Raw genomic sequence first — 13,433 nt, 5'->3', positions numbered from 1 at the left:
GGCACCAGGTCCTTCAGCGACCTGGCGATCGCCTCCGCCACCGCGGCGTCCTCCGCGCGCTTCGCCTCCTCCTCGGCGAGCTGGTTTGCGGCGGCCTCCTTCTTCGACGACTTCCTCTTCCGCCCGCTTTGCGGAGAGGAAGGCTGGTCGCGGATGACGAGGGCGCCGCTGCTGCGCCGTCTGCTCGGCGGTGGCGACGCCGGTTCCTTCTTGACGGTCGAAGGAGACGCCCATTCCTGCTTGAAGGTGGCCGGCGTCGACCCGCCGGACCTGGATGCCGACCGCGAGCCAGACGAGGAGGAGGATGGCGCCATCCTCCTCGGCATCCAGGAACTACCGTGCCGGCGCGACACGGTAGCCGCCACCGGCGGCGGCATCCCCAGGACGGGGTAGTTTCCGTCCTCGATGTGCGCGAGCACATTCTCGAGGGTGCGGCCAGGCGCGCTCCACCATCGTTTGCGGCCGGCGGCGTTGTTCCTTGCCAGAGGAGGAGGAGGGCCATCGTAGGCCGCCAGTTCGCGTTCATACCTGCGCCGGAAGAACGCGATCCACGATTCGTGGTTGTCGGGGAAGAAACGCGGATCCGCGTGCTGCTCGTCACTGAGAGTGACGAGCACCTCGTCGATCGCCGCTTCGAGTAAGGCCCCACCCGTTGGCGGCGGCGGGATCGGCACGCCGCTTGCGCTCAGCCTCCATCCCCCCCGGTGCGCAGAAGTCCGGCGACGCCGGGTAGCCCGCCGCGTGGAGGAGCCGTCCCTCCCATTGGTGGAGAGAGCGGCGGCCGAAGCCGTTGTTGGCCGCACTGTCGTTCGCCATTGCTCGTTCGAGTTCGGGGAAGATTTGGTGGAAGGCGGGCGAGGTGAATGCGGGGCAGACGCGGTAGTTCGGCGATAAATAGAGGTAGGCGCGCGTGATACCGAGGCGACGGCATTAACTCGCCGCGTGGAAGCTACGCGGCCGGCGATGCTGACCGGCGGCGGGCTTTACAGCGCGCGGAAGACGATGCGATGAGGACGACGATCGGTGTCTCTCGCCGACAAGTTGGGGCCACCAGACGCGCGGGAAGTTTCCTCGACGTTTCGCGCGCTTTTGTTTCGTCCGGAGTCCCCAAGAGCTCCCGGGGGGGCGGGGATGGCGTGGGATCGCCGGATGAATTTAGGCCCAAATCCGAACGAAATCGAGAAACCGGGGGCGCGACTGGGCCGAATTTCGCCGTCCGGATGAAAAAACGTCGTTCGGGGCCTCGTCGGGGAGACGAGTGGAGATGCTCTTATAGGAGAATGGTAAATTCTCCGTCGGTTACATGTCCAAAGCCTTAGTTCTCGGTTAGCTCCACATACAAAAAATAAATAAAGTGCACACCAGATAAGATCTCCATAGGCATTCTTGTGGAAAACTAAACTGCCTTAATTAAAAATTTCGTGTCGCTAGCTTTGAGAAATAGTATACTCACAATAAAATTTATAGCGAAAACGTTTGGTTGGTGAATCCATCCTGCCAGTTTTGTGGAGCTCTAGAATGTGTCGACATGTTCGGTGGCTAAGGGCTCTTTTGGTGTGGCTTTTTTTGGCTTTTTGATTTTGGTAAAAGCAAAAAAAAAACACCTAAATAGGTACTTTTTTGGCTTTTGGTTTTTGGTAGCCAAAAGAATAGAATTTTTGTTTTTGGCTTCCAAAATCTAAAAGCCAAAAAAAAGCACCTAAGCACCTATTAGGTGCTTTTTTTGGCTTTTGCCAAAGCCAAATAGCCAAAAAAAAAACCACAACAAAAGGGCCCTAAGTTGATTTGGATAGCGGTGAGACGTGCGTTTGGGTCGAGATATGTACATGCTACCATGCATGAACTTTATCATGTGTGGTTGTGGAAGTTCAGTACTGTATATCTGAAGTGATGGTCGGAGTTGCTGCTGTTTTCTGGACCTTATGGAAAACCAGGAACAACGCAGAATTCCGCACAACATATTGGCCCTGTTACGACAGAAAACCAGAGTGTGGCCTTGCTCCGTTTCAAGAATGCTGCTGCTACTACTACTGCATGCTGCTAATTCAATCATCAGTTCAGTCAACACACACGCACTCACGGCTAATCAACCATCAGTTCAATCCACGCCATCTAACACAGTTCGGTCAACACAGTGCGACGCCACGCCCGCATGTCACCTCCCGTCGTGGTACTCGCAGTCGGCGGCGACCCCGCGCACGGGCCTGCCGAGGTGCGCCTCGCGGACGTCGAGGCGGCAGCCGACGCGGCGGTAGAACTTGGAGCGGAGGAGGGCGCCGAGGATGTGCGCGCGCGCGCGGAGCAGGAAGGCGAGCCTGACGGGCACGACGGCGGGGCCGAGGCGGCCGTTGTTGGGCTTGCTGTGCAGGTCGGCGCCGGCGCCGTAGAGCGGGACCTGCCTCCCCACCACGGACACGGTCACCACGCGGCCGCTCCGCCGCGCCTGGTAGAACTCCTTCATCTGCAAACCCCAGATCAAGTCGACATATTAGCACGAGAAATTTGAAGTTACTATAGACAGTGTGGGTAATTTCCACAGCGCGATGCACCCTGCGACGCTTTTTTACTGTGTTATCCAGAAACCAGGATCGAGACGGGGCTACTTTTGCTGCGCACAGGGGGCCATCATCTTGTTGCCCAGCACAGGATTCCCTGCCGCGAGCCCGCAAGCAGGGAAGCAGGAGCAGAAAAGTGCAGCAGCCAGAGAGTCGACTGACAAAATTAACTAGCTAGGCTAAAGGCGTGATGTCTAAAGCAGTAAAGTGCACGTCGTCCTTTTTGGTAGCGCTGTGACCCTGCCGTTTAGCATTGGATTTGGCTCTCTCTTTGCCAGGCCGTGCTCTGCAGACTGGAGGCGCGCTAGTTGTCGTTCTCTGCACCAGTACTAGTACCGGCCCTTCTTCGTCACGAGGAGAGAGAGAGGAGAAAATACGACCGTTTGTATTGTAGCTTTGGGCCCTCTGACCCTGGGTCACGTGAACGCCATGCCCTGTGCTCCGGCCCAGAGGACCCTGCGCTTTACTGTGCCCTGTACATTGTTTGGTACTTAAATCAAATCACGCGTAATTGGTCTCACTAGTGCAGCAGTTACTAATTGGCAGATGATGTTTCGTTCCAGCAGTTGGATGTGTTTGGTACCCCGGGTCAACTGAGAATATATATCTCTTATCATACATGCTCACCCTAGCTAAGTTGAGGTTAGACTCATCACATGTTTTGGCAGCCCCGGATGTGCTGAGCTAGGCTCATATGGGATGGTGTTTGGTACAATCTGTGCTGAGGTGAGCAGGTCTCATGGCTGTTTTACAAAATGGTCCAACTTTTTAGCAAAAATGCCCTGAAACAAAGAGAGAGAAAAGCAATCGGGCCCTCAAATTCTCATCTCACGCCATGGACCTGCTGGGCGGCGCGGTGAACGGAGCTGGGCAACCTTGGGCGGAGGCGGGCGGCCTTGGGCGGCGGCGGGCGGCGCTGGACGGCGGCGAGCGGCCCTAGGCGAGCTTGGGAGGCGCTGGCCGAGCTTGGGCAGCACTAGGCGAGCAGTGTCCGGGGGAAGGGGCGAGCGGCGTCCAGGGGAGGGGGCGACGGCGGCCAGGGGAGGGAGGAACTGCGGGCGGTGAGCGGTGTCCAGGGGAGGGGGCGACGACGGCCAGGGAAGGGGGCGACGGTGACCAGGGCAGGAGCGAGCGACAGCCAGAGGAGGTCCAGGGAACGAGCACTTCACCGGCAGCCTCAAATAGACGGCGGCAGGACCGCCCATCTTCTTTTGACGGACACCGGTAGTGTATCCTCTATTTCGAAGCTGTTCTCACACCAGCGCTTCTAAACAGGTGGTCCCGATAGATTTTTTTTACATAAACTACATATTATACTTAAAATTTCATTTTAATGTGAGGAATGAATAATATTTGGCAAATCCGAGTAAAACATTATTCACTCCTTAACCCCGGATGACATATGAAATCTACTTCATCTCTAAACTACTACCTACTGGCCACTTGGCTCTATGGAGGTGGAGCTCCTATCTCCGGTGGTCTCTCCTCTGCTCTCTCCGCTGCTCCTCCGTCGATAATCCCTTGCTCTCTCCGTCACGAACGTCGAGTAGGCGGCTCTATCCGCGGCCACCGCCTCCTGACGCAGTTGCCGCTCCAGGTCCTCCCGCCGCCGACGGTGATCCAACTCCTGCCTCTGTAGGCGGAGCTGCAGCTCCGCCAAACGCCACCGCTCGCAGACTTCCTCCTGAATCTGCGTCTCCTCCCGCTGCGACCGTCGCAGCGCAAGGTCCTCTCACCCCTTCTATGCGCCTCCCACCGGCGCTCGCTCGCCGCCGCCATGCCTCCAGGAATTCCGCCTCCTTCGCCTCCTCCCGCTGCCGCTGCTCCGCCTCCTCCCGCTGTCGCGCCACCTCCTGCCGCGCCACCCGCCACCGCCGCGCCTCCTCGGTCATCCGCAGTCGCCGCTCCGCCTCCTGGCCCTGCCGCTCGTCCGCAACGTGGGCATCCAAGGTCGCCGCTAGCGCCGCCTCCTCCCACGCCTCGTACTCTACGAGTTGCGGGTCCGCTTCCACGACTTCTACGGCTGCCTCTAGCGCCGCCTCGTCCCACGAATCAAACATTGTGCTATTTTTCTAGGGGTTTTGCACTATAGAGGTAGAGGAGGAGGGATTATATAGACCGCCGGCGATACGGGAAACCTCCCGCGCGGTGTCGAGGCGGGAGAATTTCCCGCGCAGCGTCGTGGCGGTAAAATATCTCGCGCGGCGCCCTGGCGTCACTGACAGGCAGCTCCACGCCAAAAAAAATCAGCCTCGCGAGGTGCCGGCATGCTCGATTCACACCCTTGGCGAAGGGGTCGGCACGGGGTTGCCGATGATTCTATTGGGCTCCAAAATTGGCCGACGCCGTTTGGGGCGCGCTGGTGCGAGCCCGTTTTCGCCCCCGGACCCCCACAAGCTATCAGGACCGCTATCGGAGGCGCCGATGGAGATGCTCTTAATCACAAAATCTTCACTGACCGGGATGGTCACGCTCATTCTAAAAGTCATCCCCGACTTTTATTTACTCCTACCCCGCATTTTGGGTTTATCTAGAGTTATACCGTGTAAAATTTGTCCGACCATACAGTACAATGTATCAATTTTTGTAATATAAAACTAATATCATTTGAACCATCATAAAGTTTAATTTCATATTATTCACATTTGATAGTATTAGTGTTTTAATTTGGCAGGTGATGTTTTGCTCCTTGTGAACTGTGAATCACAAGGTCTTCACTGACCGGGATGGTCACGCTCATTCTAAAAGTCATCCATCAGATGGTCCATTGCATGGCCAGCAGGGTTTAGTCATTCTAAAATTAATATTAGTGCTTGTATTTTTTCCTATACATTTGGGTAAAGTTTGAATTTGACTAAACCCTTAACCTAGGGTAGTTATAGATAACAGTATTGTGGCCCCCAGTTTAGGGAGTCTTTGGTTCATAGAATTTCTAAACAAATGAGTACAAAAAACGTAGGAATATAATGTCACGGTAATGTCACGGTATGTTAAAAACGTAGAAAAACAAAGACCGGAGGGAGTAGGCACAAAGACGAAATTCCATAAGATACAAAGACGAAATTCCATAAGATTGGACCGAAGGGAGTAGATACAAAGACGAAATTCCATAAGATTGGACGTAATAGAACTTTTCCTTTGGCGTTGTATTCAAATTAGACCATGCATAACAAATCTGTATGAATTGAAAATCCTACAAACCAAACATGCTCTATAGAAAGAAAAGTAAAATCATGAAGAAATATCACCCTATGAAATGCCTCCAAACCAATCAGACCATATCCCTCTTTCTCCAAACGGAATCTGGACAGCGACAAGTAGGAAGGGGACAGTGCAGCTAGGTTATTCCGGTTGCTTTCTCAAGTACCTAGGCTCAGTACCGTATGCGAGCAGTATACTAGTAGTAGCTCTGCTCTGCGCAATAAGGGTTTTGTTTAAAATGGGAAGAAACCCTGGTCATGGGAATGCTAGAAAGCAGAGGCTCGCTGCTTCTGCAAAAGAATCTATGGCCCATTTGACGAAATGACCAATAATCGCGGCCAAGATAGCGTATAAGGAATCTTATGTGGCGATAATACTAATAATAAGCTCAAAGCAGCCGATAGCTCGCACACTCGCATGGGCCATCGACATAGCTGCATTTCCGTTTCCGACAAGATGCTGATGCTCGCCCACCTTCTCTGCCCACGACCTTGTAAATCATTTGCATTTTCCGTTTAAGGCCGATGGTGCTATCGACGTCCCGATTATCTCGAAACAACGGCATGCTGTCACCGTCATCTGCATTGCTCTTTGCCGGCAGTAACTAGCAATTACTATGCCCACTTTATAGCCTAATTAAGCAGGGCAAAACGTAACGCTCACACAGACATCGCCGTCCGGATTCCAACCCAGGAATGAAGCAATCAAGGACAGCTAGCTCGTAAATGGTGGAGCAGGAGGATGGTAATGGCAATAGATGCAAATGCAAATAAGCAATGATGATACGAAGGTGTAGTGGAGCACGTACGTTTCCGGCGGCGACGGTGAGGTCGTCGAAGTAGAGGTGGAAGGGCGTGGCGGTGACGTGGAGGCCGAAGAAGGTGCCCCGGTTGCGGAACCGCAGCCTGACCGTGGCGTTGACCGACATCATCCTGGTAGGGACGCCCGTCCGGTCCGTGCCGCCCTGGATGTGGTACGACTCGAACACCACGCTCTGCATCGACACACGAGACCATAGCACTTGCGACTGTGAGAAAGAAAATCCATCGATTCGATGCCAGGTACACTATACTCGAGAAGACGAGCGGGTGTTTGATTTGTTTAGTCGTGAATATCCGCGTGCTATCCTCGGAGTAGTGGAGCAATGTTTGCATGTTTCCCGGTGGGTTTTAGCCCAAATGCAGTTAAAAATTCAGAGTTTCTAGTATGTGATCTTTGCAAGGAATAATGATCTAGCTACTGTCGTAGCGTGCCTACAGATTCGAACTTGGAATTGAAGGTGGTACAGCTTCTTACTTGTCTTCACATTGGAAGAGGAATATTAAATTGGGAAAGTACCGATTTCTACACAAGTTCAGGAATGATAATAGTGCAGACTCAGGGCTGAAGAGAGTGCATCGTACTAGCAATAAATCAAAACCACATGGCAGTTTGATTCAGGAAGAACATGGAGTATGTACGATTATAAATCCAAGTCGAAAGGACTGAAATGTGTACTCTGGCGAGTACAAATGTGCACTCCGGCGAGTACCGGCGGTGAGTTGGGAACTGGAGGCAAGCGAGAGAGCAGTGGCAGCTGACCTTGACCTCGACGTGGGGCTTGTAGGACTTGCTGGCGCCCCAGAGCACCAGCAGGAAGAAGGCGAAGACGGCGACGAACGCGAGCGCCGCCAGCGCGTAGCACCGCCAGGGCGACGGCGACCCGGACCGCCCGCCGTCCTCCTCGTCGTCGTCGTCGCCCACGCTCCCGGCGCCGCTGCCGTGGCCGAGGCGGCGCCAGGGCACGGCCCCCGCGGGCCCGCCGGAGCGGAGCTGGTCGGAGAAGAGGAGGCGGCCGGTGGAGGACTCGCGGGAGTGGTGCGTCGCGGCGGCGCCGCCCGAGTGGTGGTGGTGGTGGAAGCCGTAGTGGAGCGGGGACTCGGCCGGGGTGGACCCCGCAAGCGACATCTTCTCGGCCGTGGCGCTGGCGCCGATGCCGCCGCCGCCTGAGGCCACGACGTCCGGGTGGGAGGCGGCGGGGCTGAGCACGTAGTAGGACGGGCGGCGCGGCGACCGCGGCGGGGACGACGGCGCCAGGCTCGTCACGTCGGAGTCCGTCTTGGCGTGCCGTGCCATCTCGGGAGCCGCCGCGCGGCGCGATGGGCGTGCAGGCGTCTGTGTGTTGTCTTCTCGGACACACCAGCTAGCGAGTGTGGGAAGGAGGAAGCGCAAACGGGTTTGGAGCCTTCCGCTTGGTGATGAGCAAGGTTTTGAGTGAGGTTTTGAAACCGTGTGTGCAACTGGCATGCGATGGAGTGTGACTAGAATGTATGGCCGTCTTCTAGGGCCACTGCTACTGGCGTCTGCTGGCCAGACCAAAGTCCAAAACATTGCAGCGCATTCAGACTCGAGTGACGTGGTGCGATTTTCCCCGAAATTTGTACAGTCCAGATCCGAGCAAAGTTTGTGTGCTCCAAAATATCGTATGTACTAGCTCCGTGAGTGAGGGATTATATGAATTTGCTACGTAGTCGAATAAGATTTAAAAAAGAAATCTTGCTCACTCACAAAAAAGTGCTCATGTTGCACTCAACACAGTCGTATTTTATTTTAAACTACAGTGGCACATTTTTAGATGACTGGAACTAACGAAAATCTTAATCAACTCAGATATAGACAAACCTCGAATTATATAAGACCTATCACGTTGTGTACCAAATTTGTGCCCGCTCTCTTTTATAGGCATTGGGGAGCTATGGTCTCTGTTGCGCAAAACTGTTTTCGAAGCAACTAGGTGCTCTGATGCATCAACTCAGGAATCCTCAACCGTAGCAACATGAAGCATCTCCAATCAAGGATCCTAAATGCCCCTTAGGGCGTCTTTGATTCACAGATATGAAAATCACGTGAATAGCATTGATATAGGAATAGGAAAGGATGGTACGTGCAAAACTAGCTTCCTTCCTTGTGCATAGGAATCAAAGATCCAGCATCAGTAGATCTAGATCTCCTTGGTCCCACGCCGCCGGCGATCCGTGCGGCTGAGGTGGAGGATGGAGAATTCGTGCCGGAGACACCTCCCGAGTTGCTTCGTCGGACCGACGCGCGGGGCCAGGCGGGCCCCGCAACCGCGCGCTTCATTCAAGCCGGTGGGTGGCCGGCGCTCAGAGCCGCCATTAACTCCACACCTGTTCCTGCAGGAGAGGGCTCCTCTTCATTGCGCGCAGGGCTCGAGGGCCGCGGCCGCGCACGCCATCGTCAAGGTGATGGAGGGGTGTCAAATCCGCCGCGCCGCCCGGCTTTGCATTCAAGGGGAGGGGCATTCATGGCCGGCCAGCGACCTCCTCCACCTGCCTGGCTCCTTGGCAGGTGTTTCCACTGCCTATACAAGGGGCGCCTTGGCCACCGAGCAAGCGACTGCAGAGATCCAGTCAAGTGCCGGCGCTGTTTCCGCTCTGGTCACCGCGCCCTTGGCTGCCACCACCCCCGGGAACCCACACCTCCTCCGACCACCGCCTCTCCCGCACCAGCTCGACGCGCCTCCAACTCCCAGCTCACGCGCGCTGCTGTGGGCGGGCAAGCCCCTGCCTCGCGTGCTGCCGCGGGTGCCCAAGGCCAGGCTCGCCAGGACAAGGCCGCCGACCAAGCCTCTGCATCGATCCAGGCCCCTGCAGCGATCATGCCGCGCGTCGACGACATCGCAAGGCCGGCCGAAGATTTCGTGGTCATCCACGCGTCGCCGGAGATGAACGTGGAGGCGGCGCTGCTGCTCTCCACTGCGGCCTACGCGCGGTTCGACCGCGAGCCTGCTCGCGACGCCAAGGCCATCCTCAAGCGCGCCATCTGCTCCACCTTCGCCGCGCTGGACGAGGCCGTCACCATCACCGACCACTTCCCCGAGCCGTACCTCGTCCGCTTCATCTTCCCGCATCACCGCGCTGCTGCTGTCGCCCGCCACTCCTTCCCCTTTGAAGGTCACACCATTCAGATCAGGCCTTGGAGGTTGGAGGACAATGCCGACCAAGTGGAGCTCCGGCAGCACGTCCGTCTCTGCGTCGAGAACGTGCCGATGTACCTGTGGAACGACGCTGTGGCGGTCCAGCAAGCCATTGGGAGGGCCTGCTCCCTCGACTACGTGGAGGACGCGTGCAAGACCAAGACCTACACCAAAGCGCTCTGCCTCTGGGCTTGGGTTGGTCACCCAGGCCTGGTGCCGCGGGTGCGTTGGGTCACGCTGCCGGGGCCGACCAGCGGCAGGCCGGAGCGAGGGCGCCGGGGGCTGCAGCGGCGCTGCATCGTCCACCTCGACATCGTCGAGGACCTGACCATGGAAGAGACGCCCATGCCTGGGAAGTTTACTTGGCGCTGGGGAGTTGTTGATGGCGAGCGCCTCATGCGCGACAGGAGCGAGCGCCTTCTGGAAGGGAACGGCTCCAATGGGCGTGGCCGCCGCGACGACGACGACACCCAAGGAAGGCGCGGGCGGGACGGCCCTCGTGGTTGGGGGCAGGCACTGAGGCGCAGCCTGTCGCGTGGTGCCGGCTCCAGGGCGCGGGACGCTGACCAGGAGGGTCAGCGCCACCACGATCGTTCGCACCACCGCGACGAGGGAAGGCGCAGGTGCGTTGTGGCGGGCTTGCAAGTCGATGGCGCGACTGCAGGTCTGCGCTTCATGGAGAATCAGGAGGCGGGGCGGCAATGCAGTGAGCCCGCGCGAGCCAGCACCATCGAGCCTGCCGTCGGGCCTCTCCAGCTTGGCCTGGACGCCGCGCCCAGCCTCGCCCCTGCGCTGGTCACCACACCCTCCCTCCCGTCGGCGGACCGGCGCAGTCCTACGCCTGCTGCGCCTGAGCTTGGGCTGCCCAGGGACTGGGGCTTTGGTGTCAGCTCCGGGGACGCGCTTGACGCCGTCCTTGGTATTGAGCCGCGCAGGATCGGACGAGCTTGGCGGCGTTCGGCTTCGCCACGCGCGGCAAGGCGTCGCTCCAGGGCAGCCCTTACTCCACCGACCTCGCCGGACCCTCCCGCTTCACCAACATCGGTCATCCCATCTTCACCAGCAACTGGCAGCTGCGGGCAAGCTCTGATACTGTCAACTGCTCAGCCAGGGCAGCAGGTCGTCCACCTCTCGCCGCGTGTGCCGATCACGGACGCCGCCTTCTCAGCTCTGGGCCTGCTGGCGCCCGACTTGCTGATGGATGCCTCTCCTACATCAAGGCCGCCAGGCTTCGAGGCAACACCCGAGCCACGCACGCCGCCGCTCGTCGTGGTTGGCTCACCGGCGCGCACACCTGAGACGGTCACCAGGGCGCCAAGACTGCAGGCGGCAGTTGATGTCTACTTCCCCCTCCTTTTCCTGTAGACAGTGTTGGGCCTCCAAGAGCAGAGGTTTGTAGAACAGCAGCAAGTTTTCCCTTAAGTGGATCACCCAAGGTTTATCGAACTCGGGGAGGAAGAGGTCAAAGATATCCCTCTCATGCAACCCCGCAACCACAAAGCAAGAAGTCTCTTGTGTCCCCAACACACCTAATAGGTGCACTAGTTCGGCGAAGAGATAGTGAAATACAGGTGGTATGAATATATATGAGCAAGTAGCAACGGTGCCGTAAAATAGCTTGCCGGCGTGTAGTTGATGGTGGTAGTATTGCAGTAGTAGTAACGCAAGAAAACAAGAAACAAGCAGACGATAGCAGTATTTAGGAACAAGGCCTAGGGATTACACTTTCACTAGTGGACACTCTCAACATTGATCACATAACGTAATAGATAAATGCATACTCTACACTTTTGTTGGATGATGAACACATTGCGTAGGATTACACGAACCCTCAATGCCGGAGTTAACAAGCTCCACAATTACTGTTCATATTTTAGTAACCTTGTAGTGTAAGATAGATCAACGGACTAAACCAAGTACTAACATAGCATGCACACTGTCACCTTCATGCATATGTAGGAGGAATAGATCACATCAATATTATCATAGCAATAGTTAACTTCGCAATCTACAAGAGATCATGATCATAGCATAAACCAAGTACTAACACGGTGCACACACTCGTCACCTTTACACACGTGCAGGAGGAATAAAACTACTTTAATAACATTGCTAGAGTAGCACATAGATAATTTGTGATACAAACTCATATGAATCTCAATCATGTAAAGCAGCTCATGAGATTATTGTATTGAGGTACATGGGAGAGATGAACCACATAGCTACCGGTACAGCCCCGAGCCTCGATGGAGAACTACTCCCTCCTCATGGGAGCAGCAGCGGTGATGAAGATGGCGGTGGAGATGGCAGCGGTGTCGATGGAGAAGCCTTCCGGGGGCACTTCCCCGCTCCGGCAGCGTGCCGGAACAGAGAATCCTGTCCCCCAGATCTTGGCGTCGCGATGGCGGCGGCTCTGGAAGGTTTCTGTGGGTTTCGTCGAACGTATCAGGGTTTTTGATCCAGGGGCTTTATATAGGCGAAGAGGCGGCGCAGGAGGGTCGAAGGGGCGACGACACCATAGGGCGGCGCGGCCGTGGCCCGGGCCGCGCCGGCCTATGGTCCGGGGGCCCGGTGCCCCCCTCCGGCCCTTCCCGGTGTTCCGGATGCTTCCGGTGAAAATAGGAACTTGGGCGTTGATTTCGTCCGATTCCGAGAATATTTCGTTTCTAGGATTTCGAAACCAAAAACAGCAGTAAAACGAGAACCGGCACTTCGGCATCTTGTTAATAGGTTAGTTCCGGAAAATGCACGAATATGACATAAAGTGTGCATAAAACATGTAGATATCATCAATAATGTGGCATGGAACATAAGAAATTATCGATACGTCGAGACGTATCAGCATCCCCTAGCTTAGTTCTCGCTCGTCCCGAGCAGGTAAAACGATAACAAAGATAATTTCTGGAGTGACATGCCATCATAACCTTGATCATACTATTTGTAAAGCATATGTAGTGAATGCAGCGATCCAAAACAATGGTAATGACATGAGTAAACAACTGAATCATAAAGCAAAGACTTTTCATGAATAGTACTTCGAGACAAGCATCAATAAGTCTTGCATAAAAGTTAACTCATAAAGCAATAATTCAAAGTAAAGGCATTGAAGCAACACAATGGAAGATTAAGTTTCAGCGGTTGCTTTCAACTTGTAACATGTATACCTCATGGATAATTGTCAACATAGAGTAATATAACAAATGCAATATGCAAGTATGTATGAATCAATGCACAGTTCACACAAGTGTTTGCTTCTTGAGATGGAGAGAAATAGGTGAACTGACTCAACAATAAAAGTAAAAGAATGGTCCTCCATAGAGGAAAAGCATCGATTGCTATATTTGTGCTAGAGCTTTGATTTTGAAAACATAAAGAGAGCATAAAAATAAAGTTTTAAGAGGTGTATGTTGTTGTCAACGAATGGTAGCGGGTACTCTAACCCCCTTGCCAGACAAACCTTCAAAGAGCGGCTCCCATTTTATTTTATTTTTGGATGGCACTCCTTCGAACCTTTCTTTCACAAACCATGGCTAACCGAATCCTCGGGTGCCTGCCAACAATCTCATACCATGAAGGAGTGCCTTTTTATTTTAGTTTTATTATGATGACACTCCTCCCAACCTTTGCTTACACAAGCCATGGCTAACCGAATCCTTCGGGTGCCGTCCAACAATCACATACCATGGAGGAGTGTCTATTTT

General features: G+C 55.0%; 1 protein-coding gene across 1 annotated transcript; it reads right to left on the bottom strand.

The window, feature by feature from the left end:
• Positions 1–2,155: 2,155 nt before the first annotated feature.
• Positions 2,156–7,871, bottom strand: LOC124687425. The gene is made up of 3 exons (XM_047221214.1): positions 7,338–7,871; positions 6,565–6,750; positions 2,156–2,461 (listed from the first exon to the last, which is right to left on the bottom strand). The coding sequence occupies exons 1-3, from the start codon at positions 7,869–7,871 to the stop codon at positions 2,156–2,158; spliced, it is 1,026 nt and encodes a 341-aa protein (XP_047077170.1).
• Positions 7,872–13,433: the final 5,562 nt, after the last annotated feature.

This window comes from Lolium rigidum, chromosome 2, assembly GCF_022539505.1.
Source record: "Lolium rigidum isolate FL_2022 chromosome 2, APGP_CSIRO_Lrig_0.1, whole genome shotgun sequence".
NCBI lineage: Eukaryota > Viridiplantae > Streptophyta > Magnoliopsida > Poales > Poaceae > Lolium > Lolium rigidum.
The sequence above is the reverse complement of the archived record's forward strand: the minus strand, read 5'-3'. Positions and strand labels throughout refer to the sequence as shown.